Source organism: Sorex araneus, chromosome 3 (genome assembly GCF_027595985.1).
Source record: "Sorex araneus isolate mSorAra2 chromosome 3, mSorAra2.pri, whole genome shotgun sequence".
Classification (NCBI taxonomy): Eukaryota; Metazoa; Chordata; class Mammalia; order Eulipotyphla; family Soricidae; genus Sorex; species Sorex araneus.
The window spans coordinates 138,648,360-138,669,167 of record NC_073304.1 but is presented as its reverse complement, the minus strand read 5'-3'; the positions used below and the strand labels follow the sequence as shown (position 1 = coordinate 138,669,167).

General features: G+C 43.4%; 1 protein-coding gene across 1 annotated transcript in view; it reads right to left on the bottom strand.

The window, feature by feature from the left end:
• DSTN (destrin, actin depolymerizing factor) overlaps positions 1-17,800 on the bottom strand; it is a 33,873-nt gene extending 16,073 nt beyond the window's left edge. The window contains exon 1 of the mRNA XM_055131226.1: positions 17,492-17,800. Coding sequence (XP_054987201.1) covers positions 17,492-17,494 — 3 coding nt within the window. The 5' untranslated portion in view covers positions 17,495-17,800. The remainder of the gene's footprint in view (positions 1-17,491) is intronic.
• Positions 17,801-20,808: the final 3,008 nt, after the last annotated feature.

The following is a 20,808-nucleotide window of genomic DNA, read 5'->3' as shown; positions in this document are numbered from 1 at the left end:
AAACAAACAAACAAAAAAAAGACACAGATTGGTAGTAAGATATAAGTGCAAGTATGTCTAGATATATTTGTGACAATGTTTTATGTATAATGTAGGCATAGTAAAAGACTAAAACAACAGAGACCAATTATAATAACATATGGTATGAAGTTCCATGAATGTGGCTGCGCTATCAAGTTAGAGTCATTATACATACTAATTTCAGTGTGATAATTTTACTAAATTTCAAAATGCGTAACCATGGGTGGGGAGGGGAAAGGAACTATAGTAACATTATAACATTAAATTCTGCCTGTGAAACAATTTTTAAAATCATACATATGCTTAAATTTGTCAAACATAAATTTAATATAGTCTTTAAATAACATTGATAGGAAAAATTAAACAATTGGCCCCTGGATTCTTGATAGTGATTTTTTGCTTGTCTTGTTCTGTTTAGGGGCTACTCTGGGCTCAGTGCAAAGGGGATCCCACAGTGTGGGTACCAAACCTGGCTCTCCCGCATGCAAAGCATGTGCTTCAGGCCACTGTGCTGTCTTCCAGGCCCCTGACAGTGATTTTTACAAATTAAAGCCGAAGGCAGGCAGAAAGATTGGGAAGTAGGGAATCCAGCTCTGCCCAGGCAGCTCAGGCATGTGGCCTCTGAACCAACTGGTAACTCTCCTGAGTCAGATTCCTACAGGCAGAGAGCTGGAGGGCAAGATCAGTGGGATGGAAAGAAAGTATTACAATCCCCAAATAACTTGAGCTTTGACATCTTGGCAGTCAAGAGATGATAACCCAAAGGCACTGGATTATGAGTGCAACAGTGTCACCAAGCTTCGGGCTGCCACCCTGGGCAAGTCACTGAACTGAGTGTCTAAAGGAAAGGGTTTCCTTCATCAGGGACTTTGGTGAATGAACTACATCAGCTCTTTCAGGCTCTGCAGCTATACACAAGCACCTGGTTGAAAATGGAGATTTTAGCGGGCCAAAGCAACAATGGAGCGGGTAGGGCATTTGCTTTACGTGTGGCTGAGGCCGTTCAGATCCCTGGACCCCATCGGGTCTCCTGAGCACCATCAGGAGTCATCCCTGAGTGCAGAGCACTGCAGGGTGTGCATAACCAGCCTTCCTCACTGACCAGCTGTAGGCTTTACAGATTCTAATTCAGAACATCTACAGTGGAGCTAAAGATTCTACAGTTCCCATCAAGTTCAAGTAATGAACTAAAATTCAAAGATTTCAAGAAAAGATAAAAAATTAGAAGCCACAGAGATGGTATGCACTGGACAGGTGCTGACCTTGCATGTGACTGATCGGGGCTGATCCTCAGCAGCCCATAGAGCGCCCTGAGTTGGACCCAGAGTAATCCTGAGAGCACTGCTGGGTGTGACTCAACCTCCCTTCCTCTACTCTACCCCCATCCCCACCCCACCACACACACAAAATAACAAAATGTTGGCTCACTGCTATTTTCTTTACTATAGTTTTAATTTTTATTTTTAAAAAGCAGTAGCAATGAGTACTTTACAGAAAGAATAGGCCTACCCAAAGTCATTTATTTTCTGTGCTACATTTCTCTGGTGAATCTTGGTAGATTCTTCAGGAAGATTGTGCTTCAAATAAAATATTTAGAACTGGGTCTGGGTATATACGGGTCAAGTGGTAGGTAGAACACATGAGCAAGAGTGCAGGCTTGGCTTCCTGGCACTGCATGGTAACCCATCCTCAGGACCACGCCCCAACACTGGGTTCAAGCACAGAATCTCCAGACCCGAGCACTAAACTCCTGGTCCACATACCAGCTGAGCGTCAGTAGGAGCAGCCCCACATCCCCTCCCCCAGCCACCTGGCCTACCAGCCCTGCTCTTCAAATTCCTAAAATAAATCTCGGAGGTATGCAAGCCAAGCCACTCAAATTCATGGACACACCGTTTTCCCAGCCGAAAACTCAGGGGTGCCTGGGAGCTGAGCGGGGTACAATGGTACAGAGTCCCCACCCTGCTAAAGCCCTAGCAGCCACACTCAAACCCCACTGCGGCCACAACATGAATGGCCCAACTGCAGCTTCATCAAGGATCTCTGCAGAAACACCAAACTGTGAAAATTCCAGGTACCGTGATGTTAGGCTGAGAACTCAGGGGTCGTCTCAGATAGGGGGCTGGCAGCCTTATCCCAACTGCCATACTTCCAGCCCAGCAACCAACCCACCCCGCCTGCTGCGGCCACTCATCCTCAGCCCCTGCCCACGGACCCTCAAGTTCCTCAAGTTTCTGGTCCCAATGGTTGTTCATTAACCCACAATAATAAAGTTCCAGTAGGAGCACACCAAATTAGAGGGGAAGTAATATAAAGCCAATTAAACTCAACAAAACCAATAATACAGAAGGCTGAACTAGCAACAAACAGCTTAGCAAATCCTCAGACAAGGACTTAACAACCTCGTGGTGACATATGACAAATTTTCACAAATTTTCTTTAACTGAAGTATTTTTGATAATTCTTTATACCATTTAGTTGTAACAAGGAATAAAAACAAATTGTGTGCCTGCGAATGGGGCAGGCTTGGGGAGTGGTTGGTGTTGAGACGGCTACTCAAGAGGTTGAGACTGGTCAACATCAAAAGCCCATGATAGCTGCATGATGAACAACTTTATAAACCATGGTGTTTAAATAAAGCATTAATTTAAGTGGTAAAAAGAAAAAGAAACCTTGGAGCCAGAGAGGTAAGTCAGCGCAAATGCCCAGCCCAGATTGGACCCCCAGCATACCATCCAGTCTCCTGAGCACAGCCAAGATTGATGCCTGAGCGCAGAGCCAGCAGTTAAGCACTGAGTACCGACAGGCAGGGTCCAAAAAGTAAAAAAATAAAATAACTAGCCAATTATGTTAAATACTTGAATCCTGATGATGGCTACAGATTCTGTATTAATTTTGGCAAATATGTTATCACTGAGACATCTTAGTAAATTTTAAAAACATAAAACAAAAATATTTGCTCTTCAGTTTTTTCACCTAGTACAAATATCTCCTGGACTGGAGCAATAGCACAGCGGGTAGAGCGTTTGCCTTGCACAAGACCGACCCCGATTCGATTCCTCTGTCCCTCTTGGAGAGCCCTGCAAGCTACGGAGAGTATCCCGCCCACACGGCAGAGCCTGAACAGTAACAAGTTTCACGATGGAGACATTACTGGTACCCGCTCGAGCAAATCAATGAGCAACGGGACGACAGTGCTATAGTGCAGTGCTACAAATATCTCCCATCAATCTCACCTTTCAATATCTCTTGAATGTTAAATTATAAAATATTAACTACTTAACCGCTGAAAACCTAATATATTTTGAAGACCAGAATTAAATACCATTTTAATTTAAATTTATGTTTTAGGGACTAGAGAGATAGCAGAGGGGCTAGGACACAGACTTCCTTGCATCCAAAAGATCCCTCAGTACCACATGGCCTTCAGAACACAGGCCTTGGGCTTTGTACTAAAGCACTCGCCTGGTAGAAGAATCACCAGGTGTGGCTCCTAGGCCCACTGAGTACCAACTGGGACATGCTTCACCCCCCAAAAAGTTGTATTCGGGGGCAAAGCATGAGGCTCAGCAACTAAGCTCATGCCTTGTGTGCATGAAATGTGGGTTCTATTACCAGCAATACAAAAGAAAAAAGGTTATATTGAACCACAAAGTTTTAACATATAAAGACCATTAAAGGATATGCTAAACAGAGCACCAAAATTTGCTGTACTTGGCAAGGAAAAGCTTGAGAGCAAAAATAGAATGCTTATTACAACAAGAGCTCTGTGATTACCTTAAAAAGATATGTTCTCCACAATTCAATTTCTGAGTTCTATGACTAGTGATCACTAGAAAACAACAGTTGCTCTTGTGATTTTATACCATATTAAAATAATTGTTTATAATTATATCACTTTGAAGTAGGGGCTATGGCTCAGCAGAACACTTGTCTTGGGTTGTTCTGGGTCCAATTCCCAGCACCTTCAAAAAAAATTACATCATTAAGTTTTGGACTGGAGCAACAGCACAGCGGATAGGGCGTTTGCCTTGCTCTCAGCCAACCTGGTTCGATTCCTCCGACCCTCTCGGAGAGCCCGGCAAGCTACCGAGAGTATCCCACCCGCACAGCGGAGCCTGGCAAGTTACCCATGGCATATTCGATATGCCAAAAACAATAACAACAAGTCTCACAATGGAGATATCACTGGTGCCCGTTCGAGCAAATCGATGAACATCGGGACAACAGTGCTACAGTGCATTTAGTTTTGTCCCACTTGGCCTAACAGCTTTCAATTTGCTCACAAAGTACAATTAACCTCAAACCTGTCTCAAATGCTACAAATGACAGCACAATTTAAAACAAAAACACTAGTGTAGCATAAAGATGGAAATCTTTAAGCAGAGTCAAATTTTTCTAAATTTTTGCTAAGAACTCAATCTAAAGCTAAATGCAGTAATGAGACAGATTTAAAAGTCAGATACAGGGGCCGGAGGGATAGCACAGCGGGTAGGGCGTTTGCCTTGCACGTGGCCGACCCGGGTTCGATCCCCGGCATCCCATATGGTCCCCCAAGCACCATCAGGAGTAATTCTTGAGTGCAAAGCCAGGAGTAAACCCTGAGCATTGCTGGGTGTGACCCAAAAAGCAAAAAAAAAAAAAAAAAAAGTCAGATACAGGGGGGCTGGAGCGATAGCACAGCGGGTAGGGCATTTGCCTTGCACGCAGCCGACCCAGGTTCGAATCCCAGCATCCCATATGGTCCCCTGAGCACCACCAGGAGTAATTCTTGAGTGTAGAACCAGGAGTAACCCCTGTGCATCACCGGGTGTGACCCAAAAAGCAAGAAAAAAAAAAAAAGTCAGACACAGGACATCAAAAAAATTACAAGTTTAAATTTACAAATATCTAGCAGAAAATAGCCATTAGTTACTTTCTCAACTTTCCAACTCTGAAAAGATCCAGTATTACTGCTAACACTGGATCTTTTCAGTATTTATTAGTAATACTAATTTATTTATTAGTAATACTAATACTTTTCAGTATTTATTAATAATACTAATAAAAGATCGAGTATTACTGCTAGTCCAAGAAATCAGAGAATTTTAGACAGATTCATGAGTCTCCTTTATTTGCACTAAGCCTTGAAACACACACACACACACACATACACACACACACACACACAAAATGTATCTTTATTACTGATATGTCTTTAAGCACAAAGCTAAGACAACTAGTGAGTGATAGGTACTCCAGGCGCATTTCAAGAAAGAAATGTTTAAGGTCCCACATATACTGTATGAAGATAGAGGTCTGACCTGTACCATTATTAAGAAAGCTTTGTTAACTCCTAGTTTGCTAAAAGATTTTATACATTTTCAATAACGAATGAACATTTCATTTATTATTTAAGGTCCTATGCTTGATCAGGTGGTTTTTTTTCATATTCATAATTTCTATTACAATCTTTTAACTAATTCAAGATACGTAAGCAGAATCTCTAGTAGTTTCTTACATAGGGCCAACAGTTTCTTAAGATAAAACACACCGCTATAGCCCTATTTAGATTTTCCCCTTAAATTTTCAGGCTACTGCCCTATCCAAACCTCACTGAAAGTACTGAAGGGTTTTGGGTTTGGCTTGTTGATTTGGGGTTGTTCTTCTGTGCCATACCCCACAGTGCTCAGGGAACAAGGCCAAAGATCAAGCCCAGGGTTCCTGCACACAGAGCACATCCTCCAGCCCTTGGCGCCATTTCCCTGGGCCCTCTGGTTTAATTTGTACCCTTTCCTGTCTCTTTGCTGCGGCTGCTGTTGCAATGGCTGAGCACTGCACGCAAGCCTCATGGTTGAGTGTGCACATCTGGCGGTCTTGCTTGCTCGTCAACCTCAGTGTTCAGAGGCCTGACTCTTAGCTGCCGTGCAGACTCACGGTTGCACTCCTGTAGTGGCGGTGCCCAGGCACACCCTGGTTAGAGTCCAGAGAGTGCATGGGGGTGGGTTAGGAGTTGGGGGCTGCCCACACATGTGCTGGCCCAGGCAGGTTCCACTCACTCCTGCCATGTGCTTGCACCTCTCTGGCTGCAGTGCTTACAGATACTCAATTGTGTTCTGGAGATGACACACATGGGAAACTCAGCTTTGCATGGCCGAGTCTTGCTGCTGAGCTGACCCTGGACCCCCACCTGCAGTTTTTTGTTCTTTGTTTTGGGACCACATCCGGCAGTGCTCAGGGCTTACTCCTGGCTCTGTGTTCTGGGATCACTCCTGAGACCCATATAGGGTGCTGGGGATCAAACTTGGGTTGGCCATGTGCAAGGCAAGCACCCTACCATATGTACTACCAGCTCCTGTAAGTGATTTTATTAACCACAAAACATACTTAAGAACTTCATCAACTCATTCTAATTATCAGTGTCATCAATTTTTATTGAATCTTTGTAGAGTAATGAAATGCTATAGATATAGGACATTCAGAAACGTTAGAACAGTAGTATCTGTACCTGTGTCCTGATGTCCAAAAATATTCTTTTTAAATCAAACTGACATCTGATAAATATATCTCTTCTTTTTTCCCATAAAAATTAAGTGGCTGAACACTACAGATATTCAGCAGTGAAGAGAATAATAGTACTCTCTAACTGTAGAGTTCAGCTGCACCTCTTATTATTCTCCCAGGCATATTGCCCACTGCAATAAAAATCCACAGTGAAGGAAACTGCGCCTATCTGGGGAGCAAACACATTTTGTCCTAAAATTTGTCCCTCTTCGGTGCCTATCAGTCAAGCAGGAACACTGCAACTCCTTAATCCCATGATAAACTCAAAATATCCTGAGTGAGAGTCCAGTTTTACAGATTGCTTAAGGGTGTCTGGTCAAGGAAGCAAGAGTTCCAGGTTTATGGTTCTAACAGCCGAGAGGCCTCGCAGGGCTTTCAGATCAGGGCCTCTGCTGTGTCCCGAGGCCGCTGCACTCAGTGAGCATCACTCTGTAAGTTGCTCAAAGTCAATAGAAAAAATATAGGCTATCAGTGATCCAGAAAATGTTCCAGTTTAACTCTTTCTGGTTCATTTGAAAAAAACCAGGGTGACTAAACAGTATGAAATTTAAAACCAATTTCCAATTATAGACATCTTTCACCCACCACCTAACAAAAGTACATATATCATCCTTGGGATAGCCGATGAACACCAACAGTAACTGTTAGTTCTGATGTTTAAAAAACATAAAAACAATAGGAAAAATTATTCAGTAACTTAAACTCTATGAAAATACAACCCACACCCAAATGGAAGAAGAGACATCAAGCAGAAAATTCATCTTGACAGTCAAAGTGGTTAAACAAAGTTCTCTCACTAAAAAGAAACTATCTCACTCATATTGCATGCAATTTTATAGACAATTCTCTAAAATTGGGTTTTCCATCCCAACTAGGAGACTTGGCTCCCTCAGGTATCACCTCTAATTTTAGCTATGTGATTCTTTCATGTACTAATATTGTGACGATGTACAATTATTTCTATTACCGTGTTGTCTGTTACAGGAGTTAACAATCTATTAGTTTTAGAATTCTCTCACTAAACTGCACTGCTTGAGTGCAAAACCATATGATTTATTATGTTTTAAATCATACTGTATCTATGAACTATTATCAACTTCATTGGGTTTTGAAAAATTATAACCTCTTACAATTTCTGTAAAATGTACTGTTGCTTTCAAGACTCCCCCCCACCCACACACACACTTTTAAAATGGTATAATTCTTTGAAAAAGATTCTAGCTCAACCTTCAGTAATCTCGGGGCGGGGGGGAGATAAGGCAAAAATAAATTATAAAAAGTTTTAAAATAATTTTCGTTGACTCATTGTCAATGACTCACTCATTGTGTATTTTTACCACCTCAGTGGTATTCCATTCCATCCACACATGGCACAGTAACATCAACCTATCTCTCAGCTATGAATTGAAGGGGAGATCTGTCTTCTGGTTATCCTATTTATATGTAAGTGAAATCTACAGTATTTGTTTTCCCATCTGATGTCCTCAAGGTTGATCCATCTTTCAGAAACAGGAAAATTTCCTTCTTTTATGAGTAATAGGCTGATGTATAATCATGTGTCTTTTAAACATCGGGATACTAAGAAATGCATCACTGGGTGATCAATAACCTTTTTAAAAAGACATTTATTCCTGCAGTTGAAAATTATGATGGGCATTATAAAATAAGATGTATATACTAGTAGTTCTATCCAAGGTTTTAAGAGGGACTCTGGACTGGAGTGATAGCACAGAGGGTAGGGAGTTTGCCTTGCACGAGGCTGACCTGGGTTCGACTGGCCCGGCAAGCTATCGGGAGTATCCCATGGCGTATTCGATATGCCAAAAATAGTAATAAGTCTCGAGATGGAGACATTACTGGTGCCTGCTCGAGCTAATCAATGAGCAACAGTGCTACAGTGCTACTCTGGGCTCAGGAGCCGGTTCAAAGGGTTGGAGAGCGTGCACTCTGCATGTAGAGAGCCTGGATTCAATCCCTGGTATCACATGCCTCCTGAGCTTTGTTGGCATGACAAAAAAAAAGTTTCAAGGATTATCAATATTAGAAAAATGTTAAAAACAATATTCTGCCTCATTCTTCACTAAGAAACAAAAAAAGAATACAATTCTTAACTGGAAAGTGGATTATTATTAAGCAATAAAAAGGAACAAACTGTTGATTCACAAATGCCTATGATATATGTAGCATGCATATACATATACATATGAAATTTGATTTACTGTGTTTGAAGGACTATATTTTGGAAAAATATGCAAATTCAGACAGATGCACATACAATGACTTCATTAAAGTAATAGACTTAAATTTAATAGGAAGTGATTTCATAGCTATTCATATGTGATATCATTAAAGATATCAGCCATTTTTACAGATATATGTAATAAACCATAAACCCCTCCCACTTACAGTACAAGTTCAGTAGGCTTTAGTATATTCATCAAGTTGTACATCTATTACCACAATCCAATTTTAGAATATGTTGAAAATCTCGGGGTTGGAGCAATAGCACAGCAGGTAGGGCATTTACCTTGCTCAAGGCTGACCAGGGTTCGATTCCCAGCATCATCTCACATGGTCCCCCGAGCACCGCCAGGAGTTATTCCTGAGTGCAGAGCCAGGAGTTAACCCCTGTGCATCACCAGGCATGATCCCCCAAAAAAGTAAAAAAGAAACAACATGTTGAAGATCTTTAACAGATCAAAAATAAATCCTATACTCATCAGTGACTATTCCTCTTTCCATTCTCACTCACTACCCAGTACTTCTGTCTTCAACTAATCTGTCAATCCTGGGATTTTACATAGAGAAAATTACATAATAATGTAGTCTTTTTTTTTTTTTTTTTTTTTTGCTTTTAAGGTTAACACCTGGCTCTGCACTCAGGAATTAACCATGGTGGTGCTCAGGGGACCATATGGGATGCTGGGAATCGAGCCCGGGGTCGGCTGCTTGCAAGGCAAACGCCCTACCCGCTGTGCTATTGCTCCAGCCCCACAGTCTTTTTTGACTGACTTTTTTTTTACATAACCTATTTTTAAGGCTCATCATACTGTATTAGTATTTTCTTTTTTTTTTTTTTTTTTTTTTTTGCTTTTTGGGTCACACCCAGCGATGCTCAGGGGTTACTCCTGGCTTTGCACTCAGGAATTACTCCTGGCGGTGCTTGGGGGACCATATGGGATGCCGGGGATCGAACCCGGGTCGGCCGCGTGCAAGGCAAATGCCCTACCCGCTGTGCTATCGTTCCGGCCCCAGTATTTTCTTTTTATTGCTAAATAATCACTAGATGGATTTACTACATTTTATCTACTACATGGACACTCATCAGTTGATAGACATTTGTGTTGTTTCCTTCTACTTTAGGATGATTAAGAATAAGGCTGCTTTGGCATTCATTTGCAAGTTTTTTAGTGGAAATATTTTCATTTCACTTGATTGTAAAACATAAATGAAACCACAGTCACATGGTAACTTCCAAATTTAACTTCTAAGGAACAACCAAACTGGCTTCCAAAGTGGATGTTTCACTGTTAATGAATGTTAATTCATACAATCAACAATGTGTGAAGAATCCAATTGCTCCAGACCTTGTCATCATTTCCTATTGCAGGCTTTCTGCTTCATGATAGCCATCCAGTGGATCTGGAAATATTTTGCTGAGATTTTGATTTGCATTTCCCTACCAGCTAACAATACTAAGCATTTTTCACGTGCTTATTAATCTTTTATAGATCTTCTTGAGAAATGTCAATTCAAAGTTTTTGCCAATGTGACTGGGTTGTCTTTTTATTACAGCCTCAGACCATTCTTTGTCTTCTGGATACAAATTCTTAACTGGACATACAACTGGGAAATACTGGCTGTGCTCACTTTCTTGCTGGTGTTATTTGACGCAAAAACAAATAAATATTTAAGTTCTAACGAAGTACAATTCATTTGCTTTTTTCTTTGACCCCTGTGCCTTCAGTGGTGTTCCCTAAATTTTATACAATGTTTAGTCCAAGTTCACAGAGACTAGACTTGTTTGCTTCTACAAGTTTTATAGCTTCAACTCTTACATTTGGGTCATGATCCATTTGGGGCTAAATGTTGTATTCAGTATAGAAGAAGGAATCAAAATAAATTATTCTGCACATAGATATTCTATTGTTCCAGCAGTACTTGTTAAAGAGACTATTTCCGGGGCTGGAGTGATACAGCACTCCCTACGGCACAGCGGGTAGGGCGTTTGCCTTGCACACGGCCGACCCGGGTTCAAATCCCAGCATCCCATATGGTCCCCTGAGCACCGCCAGAGGTGATTCCTGAGTGCATGAGCCAGGAGTGACCCCTGTGCATTGCTGGGTGTGACCCAAAAAGCAAAAAATAAATAAATAAAGAGACTATTTCCCCCCATCCAGTTAACTTGGCACACTGGGATTTGAAACTGACACGGAATAATCAGTCATACACAGTCAGACCCTGAGCTATGCTCTTAGTCACTTCCCAGTACCACCTAGCAGAAAGGGAACAACTGCCTTCTCTCCCTCCTTTGCTGTTGCGATGACTGATCGTTGCACACTTTCTTTTTAGTGCTCACACATTTAGCTACAGTGTGTCATAGATTCCAAATTTTGTTGTGACATGAAGGACCCTAAGGGGTCCTGGAGCAGCCAAGCCGGATGACAACACCATCCGCTTCCTGGCCCACCTCTCCCCACCACCTCTGCTCAGTTTCATATTTAAGGAAGAAAAGAAACTGCCATTTATGGAGAGGAAGATTTTATTTATTGACTTATTCAATTTTAGCCACACCTGACGGTGCTCAGGGATTACTCCTGGCTCATTGTTCAGGGGTCACTCCTCGAAGGATTTGGAGGGCTATATAGGATACTATGCATTAAAATCAGATCAGCCACCTTTAGACAAGCACCTTAACCACTGGACTATCCCTCCAGCTCCTGAATGGCAGATTTTAAAGGCACTACTCTAATACCTAATCAACCTAAAAATATTTTCACCATAAGATCAAAATTAAATTGCAATGCAGCATATAAATGTTGGTACTCAAAATTCAATTTCCATGATATTAAAAGGGTATATGTGAATAGGAAGTATAAACATTAAAATACTCCATCCCCGTGGGATCTTGTTCTTTTTTCTTTAATAAGATTCATTCATTCATGCTCATTTAGCAACATCTTTTACAGGCCTAGAGGACAGGTATCTTGCTAATAAAATATGTAAACCCTATCTTAAGGAATTTCAAGTATCAAGACTGACACCTTATTATGTGGCCCCCAAATAATTTCTACTTTATCTTAGCACTGTTTCTTAGATATGCAGGTAAGCAGAAATTAACAGTACACTGTTACCCTTCTAACTTCCCTATACAAATTAAATAGGCCAATTCACAAAATCTGAGGACAATCCATTAAGGAGACCACAAACCACATGTGGTTTACTGAGTCAATTAAATGTGACCAGTATGACTAGAACTGTATTTCAACTTTAATTCATTTAAATTACTTAAAATTTCAAAACTGGTTATCAATTCCACTACAGGAAAGTTTCTATGTGTGAAGTAACTTCAGTATGCCTCTTTTTCTACTGTAAATTTTATACCTATCAAATATTTCCAACGCTTTTTCACTGAGTGTCTGAATTGAGATGTATTGATGTGGCATGAAAACTAATGTACAAAACCCCTATTTAAATGGGATCGGGAGGCTAGAAGAGTTTCTAAACTTGCACAGTCACAAACTACAAAACCCAACATGTCTTATATCTTCAAAAGGAAATAACACACTTCTCTTCACCACTAAAAATTAGAAGGGTGGGGCTGGAGTGATAGCATAGCGGGTAGGGCGTTTGCCTTGCACTCGGCCAACCCGGGTTCAAATCCCAAAAAGAAAAAAAAAAATTAGAAGGGGGCTGGAGCGATAGCACAGCGGGTAGGGTGTTTTGTTTGCCTTGCACGCGGCCGACCCGGGTTCTAATCCCAGCATCCCATATGGTCCCCTGAGCACCACCAGTAGTAATTCCTGAGTGAAGAGCCAGAAGTAACCCCTGTGCATCACCGGATGTGACCCAAAAAGAAAGAAAAAAAAATTAGAAGAATATGCCCTTCACCCAGCACCATATCCTGAACACTAGATAAAACGGTGCTGGTGGTTGTTCTAGGAAATGCTTGGGAGCAACAGTGTAAAACATATACTGAATTTCAAGCAACTGATATGAAAAACAGTGTAAAATATCTCATTATTATATTTGAATACACGTGATATAGATCATGTTTAATGAGTTAAATTTCACTTTTTTTTTTCTTTTTGGGTCACACCCAGCAGTGCACAGGGGTTACTCCTGGCTCTGCACTCAGGAATCACCCTGGCAGTGCTCAGGGGACCATATGGGATGCTGGGATTTGAACCCAGATCGGCCGCGTGCAAGGCAAACGCCCTACCCGCTGTACTATTGCTCCAGCCCACTTCACTTTATTTTTTATGTTTTCCATGGGGCTACAAGAAATTTAAAAGGACATATGAAACTCATTTTATTTCTGTTCAATAATTCAGGGGCTATAAGAAATGTAAAAGTACATACATAATTCATATTTTATTTCTCTTCAACTTGGGGCATTAACAAACTTAAAAGTATAGGGGCTGGAGTGATAGCACAGCACTGATCCAAATATTCCAACATTCTTAAAAGAGGTCTCAGAGGCTGTCCAGGACAGCTCCAGTGGGCCAAGCTCCCTCGCCAGCCTGAGGCTGAACTCAATCCCCAGCACAACTCCTAAAGCACAGGTCACCACGCCAACAGCACAATCAAGTGTGCAACCTCTGGGCCACAACAAAGTCTGTGACCACTGATGAGCACAACTAGAGAGTGCATGAACAGTACAGTCAGGTGTGCAAGCCCAGGCAGTACCTAAGCAAACACCAGAAGCAAATAAGCAACCCCCAGCTACGGCTGCAACCAAAATGTTCAAGAGAACCACAAACAGGTGCGAGCCCTCAACTCAAGTGTGTGAGCCCTTGCAAACATCACCCCCAATAGTCACAACAACAACAAGGGAGGGGGGTAAAACAGAACAATTCTTTAAACTTTAAGGGTATAAGAATTCCTAAGATTTAGAACTTCAATATTTTACTTGAAACCTTGCTATCTAGGGGCCAAGGAGACTGCATAAACACAATGCACGCCGGAAACCTGCAACTGTCCACCAAAAGTAAGTTCACTCCATATAAAGCTGGAGGAGTCTCATCTATATCTCCCAATGCTTCAGTTTCAGCTCTGTGAAACTTTTTCACCACTGTGAAAAAGATCTCAAAATTTGGTAGAGAGGGGGCTGGAGCGATAGCACAGCGGGTAGGGCGTTCGCCTTGCATGAGGCCGACCCGGGTTAGATCCCCGGCATCCCATATGGTCCCTCAAGCACTGCCAGGAGTAATTCCTGAGTGCAAAGCCAGGAGTAACCCCTGAGCATCGCTGGGTGTGACCCAAAAAAGAAAAAAAAAAATTGGTAGAGAGATGAATTTGCAAGGAATTTTGAGTCAGCCATAAAAATTAAACAAGTCCTTCCCCTTCAACTCTTAAAAAGCCTGTGGTTTCCAGTCCCTCCCTGGGACAATGTCAGCTTCACCAAATGTGTTTGCATGTAAAAGCGTAAGCTGCAGTAAACAAATGGAAAGATACTCAACTCACAACTAATCAAAGAAACTGATGTACAATAAATGTCAAAGTATTTCACACATACCATGCTAGTAAAGGTTTCAAATCTCATAATATGTGATGAGAAGAAATGGACAACAGCCTCACAAATATAGCTGATGAAATGCAAACTAGAATGAGCACTGAGTATATATTCATATGCATGCAACCCAAGCTTTGCTTCTTGATACATAGCAAGAAGAGTATCAATAGCAAGAGGCTAGAAAAGTAAGATGTAGCAACATATAATACAGACACCATCAGTTGAAAAGCAGCTTAAATTTGTTAAAAGTTGCAAGGTCTAAAGCTTGAGCAAATATGCAAGTACCCCACAACAGAGCAAAGGATAAACTTAAGAGGTGAGAGTGTAATACAGCGGGTAGGACTGCGTTTGCAATGCACATGGGCAACCCAGATTCGATCCCTGGCATCCCATATAGTCCCCAGAGCACCGTCAAGAGTAATTTCTGAGTGCAGAGCCAGGAGTAAGCCCTGAGCCTTGCTGAATGTGACCCAAAAAGCCAAAACAAAAACAAACAAACATTATTAAACTTAATGATCAAAAAGAAACTATTCATCACTGAAAGAACCAAATACAGCTAAACCAAAAACCATTCACCCACCAGAGAACACTCACCAATTTAAGCTGCAAAAAGACTATTAAAAGATGCACAGATGTATAGATCCAAGTATTAAGAGCATGAATTAGTTAATAACATGTAACTATACTGAACTTTACCTGAGCCATGCCCCCTTAATAGCGGTGCCAACTCCTGTAGCCTGAGAAACTTGACCGTAGGCCAGAATCTGTGTATGAGGGAACTACACACCCAGTACACACACCAAAGTTTTGTTTCGAGTATGTAGATACAATCCTGTGGAGAGGAGACTACCTGGGGGAGGGGTGGGAACAGAAAATGGGATGGTAGGGAGCACTGTAAAGTGAGACTTTGAAAGCATGAAAAAGTGCCCAGGGTAATCTTTTGAGTTGGTTTCAAATTGATTTTTCCCAAGTGCTTCTAGAACATACTTGGTGAGGACAAGGAAGTGATTTTCTAACGTTGAACCCAACAGCAGTTAAAATTTAATCTTTGAAACAAGAACAAAACTTACAAACTTGAACTAAGCACTCCACGCAGTTTTAAATACAAAGGAAAAGTACTAAAATCTGGGATAATAAAGGAAGTCTCCATTTTCATGTTATTTTCTGTAGCTGATCTGAACAGAGATGCTCTCTGTTCTTAAGGTTAAATACAAGAGTAACCTCTAAAAATATCAATGAGAGCTCTCCTTGCAAGCTTCAGGAGTAGCTTGTAAGGTCATCGTGATCTCCCTAAAATATACGTGTCTGCTATTTGGAACCTGCCCATTGTGAATATTTTTGATTTGTTTTCTTGTCCCAATAAACAGATTTCATTCTTCATTATATGTGAATGCATAAATAAGCATTAAGCTTTAAAGTGCTTATCTTCAGCATTTAACCGAAGTTGAAATGCTTGAAACTATTTTCAGACATAAAATAGTTTTGTTATACTCAAAAAAGTCAAAATGAAAGAGAGAAGAAAAGCAAAGAAAAAACCATCAAAACATAAAGCCCCAAGGCATGGCAATAGACCCACTACATCTGAGAGGGTGCCCTTAAATATGAAAACTCAAGAAACCTTCGATTAAGTCTTTTAGTATAAAGTTATATATACATTTACTATCTTTTTGTTTTATTTTGTTACTGTTTGGTTTTTGACCACACCTGGTGATGCTTTGGGATTATTCCTGGCTCTGGACTCAGGAATCACTTCTGTGAATGCACACGGGTAATATGGGATGCCCAGGAAATATTTGGGATGCCAGGGATCAAATCTGGGTCCGTGGTGAGCAAGGCAAGTCCCTTAGCTGCTGTACTGTCTCTCCGGACCTTTATCTCCTTACTCTAACTCATCACAGAAATAGACCAAGACTTCTGCCTAAGGGAGGATATGGTGTCCTCTGCTCATTAATTTTTATTTATTCATATTCAGTCAACATTGATTACTTATTATGTTCCCAAGACTCAGCTAAAAATAGAACACAAAGCCAGGAGTAACCCCTGTGCATTGCCGGGTGTGACCCAAAAAGCAAAAAAAAAGAACACAAAGACGAATTTATGGCCCTTGTATTAAGTACTTCAAGTCATGTGAAGAAGTGTCAAAATAAAATGTCTGACATTTATTGAGCTCATAATCTTAAAAGATTGTAAAAGGTCTTAGGATGCTGATCTTGAACGGAAGAAACTGAACAGTATTATGTTCCCATCTTCAATCGTCAACAAACTAATTAACCTCTCTCTTCACTAACGAGTCAGTCTGCATGGCTATGAAACTGCAACACCTCAAGAAAACATTCTGTATGAATATAAACAGATAAGCACCTCTTCCAGGCAGACAGATACAACAACAGTGCAGTATTTCTAGCAAAGTCTGGTATGCCTTTGCCTGCAAATCGTTGACCAAAAATGGCAATCGTGTGTGCAGACTAAAGAAACTGACAAAATGTTCTACTCACTCTACTGAATAGGAAAGCTGTTTTATAGAAAACTTGAGAGTGACAACACAGAAGGAAAAATGCCTAAATTAAGCAAAATGCCTATCACCTAGAATACACTGAGCATGTTTACTCTTAGGGACTTGAGCGCTTCAATGGGCTTCAAAAGGGGGGGAAATAGCGTTTTCATTTGCACTAGGATCATGCCCCCACCTTGCACACCACGTTCCGAACGTCAGGGTCCTACACTTTTCGGGCCAAAGAACATTTCTAAGGATAGAGGGCGGGCAGGCGAGGGTTAAGAGGGACGCTGCCAAGCTCGAGAAGCACGATGAGAGTGCTGGAAGCGGACTGCCAGATACGAAAACAAAGCGATGGCGAGGCCACCGTCCCTACTCGCGCGGGGGTCAGCTCCCGACCATCCCGCCCGTCGCGTTCACCAGGCCCTGCTCCCCCTGCACGCTGCACAGACCTCCCGGCGCGGACTCGCGCGAGTCGCTGGCCGCCGGACCCAGGGCCGGCTGGGGGGGCCCGCCAGCCCCCGGCGCCCACCCGGTGGCCGTGCACCGCCGTGCCTGCGGGCGCTGGGGCTGCGGGCCGGAGCGGGAGGGAGCCGCGCCGAGACGCCGGGGGACCGCGCCCGAGACCCTCCCTGGCCAGTGCAGCGCGACAAGCCCGCGTCCGCCCGCCTTCCGCCCCCTGCCCGCGTCCCCCTCACCATCTCGGCCGCAGCGGTGGCAGGGGCGCGGAGCGGGGCCGGTCGGGGCCGAGCGTGCGGAGCGGCGTCCTGGGCAGCAGCCGGCCGGACGGAGACAGGCGCGCGGCTCGGGCCGGGGCGGGCGCGCGGGCTGGCGGGCGGGCGAGGGGCCGACGCGCCACGTCACGCGCCGCCCGCCGTTGCCGCGCAACCGGCCGGCCTGGCCACGCCCCTCCGGGCCGCCCTGCGGACGCCGGGCAGGAGCAGGCAGTGGTCTTCCGCGCGCCGCGGGCTGTGGGGCGCTCGTCGGCTCGGCCCGCCGCAACCCCCTGCTCGCGACCCGAGCCCGAATGAGAGGCCAGCAAAAAAGGAAATAAGAATGAAGGGGCGGGGGGAAAATGCTTTAATTCCTCCGCCCCGCCCACGGCGCCGCTCTTGCCCTTATAAGGACAGACCACCTGGCCAGGTGGGAGCCGCTCGGGGCGGGGCCCGGAGGGGCGGGGCCCTGAGGGGGCGGGGCCTGCGGGGGGCCGCGCGGCAGAGGCCCGGGACCGGGCGGGCGCGGGCGCCGCGAGCCAAGCATCCCGCAGGGTTTTACCTACTTTGGTGCGATTCCCGCCACCGTCCCCTGATTGGCCCACGCCGGCCACGTCGGGCCCTCGCGTGAGGGGAAAAATCTGCGCATTTTCCCCCCTTCCCGAGACTGCTGTGGCCGCTCGGGGCCGTCTCTGAGTCACCGCTAATTTCGGGTCTGGAATAAACAAGGAGTGATGTATTTATCCCGGGGAAGGTCGCGCCGCGCAGGGGTGTGTCTGGGAAGCGGCGGAGTGGTCCTGCCACGCCGGCGCCAGCCTCGCGCGGGCTGTTGGGGGTCGGGGGGGTCGGGAGGGGATTGTCGAATTTTGCTGTTAATGGGGATCGTGTTTCTCTTAATGGGCTGTTGCGTCAGAGTTTTCAGGAAGAATATACAGAATAAGAAACAGTAACTCCGACAGCGTTATTTCGTGTTTTGCTTAATAACCGTCTTCCGAAAACACCACAGCCTCTGTACCAGAGCTATTTTAATTCTGTAAATGTGAGGCTGGTGGACAAGATGGGCAGTGTGTTCTTTGGGGATTTTTTTTCTGGCCACTACATAAAATCTAGGTTGCATATGGCTTTTGTTCTGCCCACTGAACGTGGAAACTCCTCTCTCATTACCCTCCTGTTCTTTTCTGTTTAACACGAGCGCGTGGCTATCCTTTATCACATGCCTCAAGTTTTGGCAGACTCGGAGACAGGTTCTCAGCTTTAAAGACAATGTAGAATTAAGATTTGTGTGCTCCACTCCCAGAATTTTGGGCCTGGTGTATCTGGGTCAAGACCAGAGAATTTGCATGTCTACCAATCCGGTCATTCTCTTGCAGTGGTTGGGTTCAGGACTGTGTCCAAATGCATCTGGAACCTTTTGTGTCTGCCTACAACTCAGCCCTTCACCTTTAAGTCCTCAAAGGCTTGATTCTTGTCCATAGTTGAATCATGCACATTTAAGGAGACAAGACAGCCTTACTCCAGCCACTCTCTTGCATTTCATCCTCCACCCTGCCACCAATTATGTCCAAACAAAACTCTCTGATCCTTACCTGCTTGAAATTTTCTGTAACTTCTTTGTTATAAGCAGATGTGGTCTTCTTCTTGGGCTTAAGCATGCCTTCTTGCCCTGTGGCCTACATCTGCCCAATTTCCTTGCAGACTCTAAATCCCATTCCACACCCCTTCTCTGTAATCATCAGTCTAGAATGTTCCTTTTACCTAATGACTTTGGAACACTTCCAGAAGGATCCAGAATGTTCCCTCTATAACCCCGCAGTTAATCATTTCTCATTCTTTTTTTTTTTTTTCTTTTTGGGTCACACCTGGCGATGCACAGGGGTTACTCCTGGTTTTGCACTCAGGAATTTCCCCTGGCCGCGCTCAGGGGACCATATGGGATGCTGGGATTCGAACCCGGGTCGGCTGCGTGCAAGGCAAACGCCCTACCCGCTATGCTATCTCTCCAGCCCCAATCATTTCTCATTCTAATAAATTTTTAGATTATCAGAAGAGCTTGTCCAAACTCAGATATTAGGGGTAGGGTCTCAGGTGCTCCAACAAGATGTGGGTGCTGTTCCTCCACTCCCAGAGCTCTTGTGGGCTTTGTTTACTGTTAATGTAACTGTAGTTGTTTGCACATATTACCACAATCCCCAAATAATACTGGGGGTCCTTGAGAACAAGAGGTGTTTAAGGTATATCTAATACAGGATGGTGTACCCCCGATCCATAATATGTGTCTAATACATATTATTTCAGCAAGTAAACCAATATCTGTGGATGTTTCAGAGTTCATCAGACTTCCATAAGACTTTCTTATAATCTCAGATTAGCTCTGTTTTCTTAAGGTCTCATTGAACATGCCTTTACACATAAGTTTCCTAGGTATTTTTCATTCTTCCTCATCCCACAGTGGAAAGATTCTTAACAAAAGTTCTCTCCTTAAACACAAGTGTATTTGCTTTCTTATCTAGAAACATTTTGCATATCTAGTCTATCAGTGTTAGTGTGAAATCGGATTTTCCTGTGCTTGTGGGTTCTGGAGAATTGTATGAAAGAGTTACATACAAAACTCAGAAAATTGGGCCACTCTCTACCCAGATGTGACCCCGAGCAGCCGCACACGAACGGCTCCTCCGTTCCTGAACACCCATGATCCCGGAGATCCACTAACTACTTTCGGCACCCAGCAGCTTCTTGCAGAAATGCCTCTAGACTGTGAACTAAGCTACAGCCCCATGCCACCTGGGAGGGGAAAGGTTTTTCTCTCTTGACCTTTCCTTTTGCCAGCAGCGTGGCGACCGCCATCTTTTAGAACCCACTAAACAGAGGTACAAGCTTGCAGTGATGCGACTTCTGGCAGAAATTTCTCTGGACTTAAGTACTAAACTACCAGAAATCCATATGCTCTTCATTCTCAGCAATGGAAAACAAATTATCAAATGATGCCTTTTCGGCAGGTCTAATTATTGGGGGGAAATTCCAAATAATAATATTGAAATATTGAGTGTAATCAAAGTTGAAATATTGAATGTAATGAAAGTAAAGATAAAGTAAAGTGAAAATCATCAGCCACACAGGCAGGGGGTGGGGGTGGGATGGGAGGTATACTGGGTTCTTGGTGGTGGAACATGTGCACTGGTGAAGGGATGGGTGTTTGATCATTGTATGACTGAGACTTAAACCTGAAAGCTTTGTAATTTTTCACATGGTGATTCAATAAAAAAACAAAAACAAAAACTCAAAATTAAAAGCGAGAGTTTATT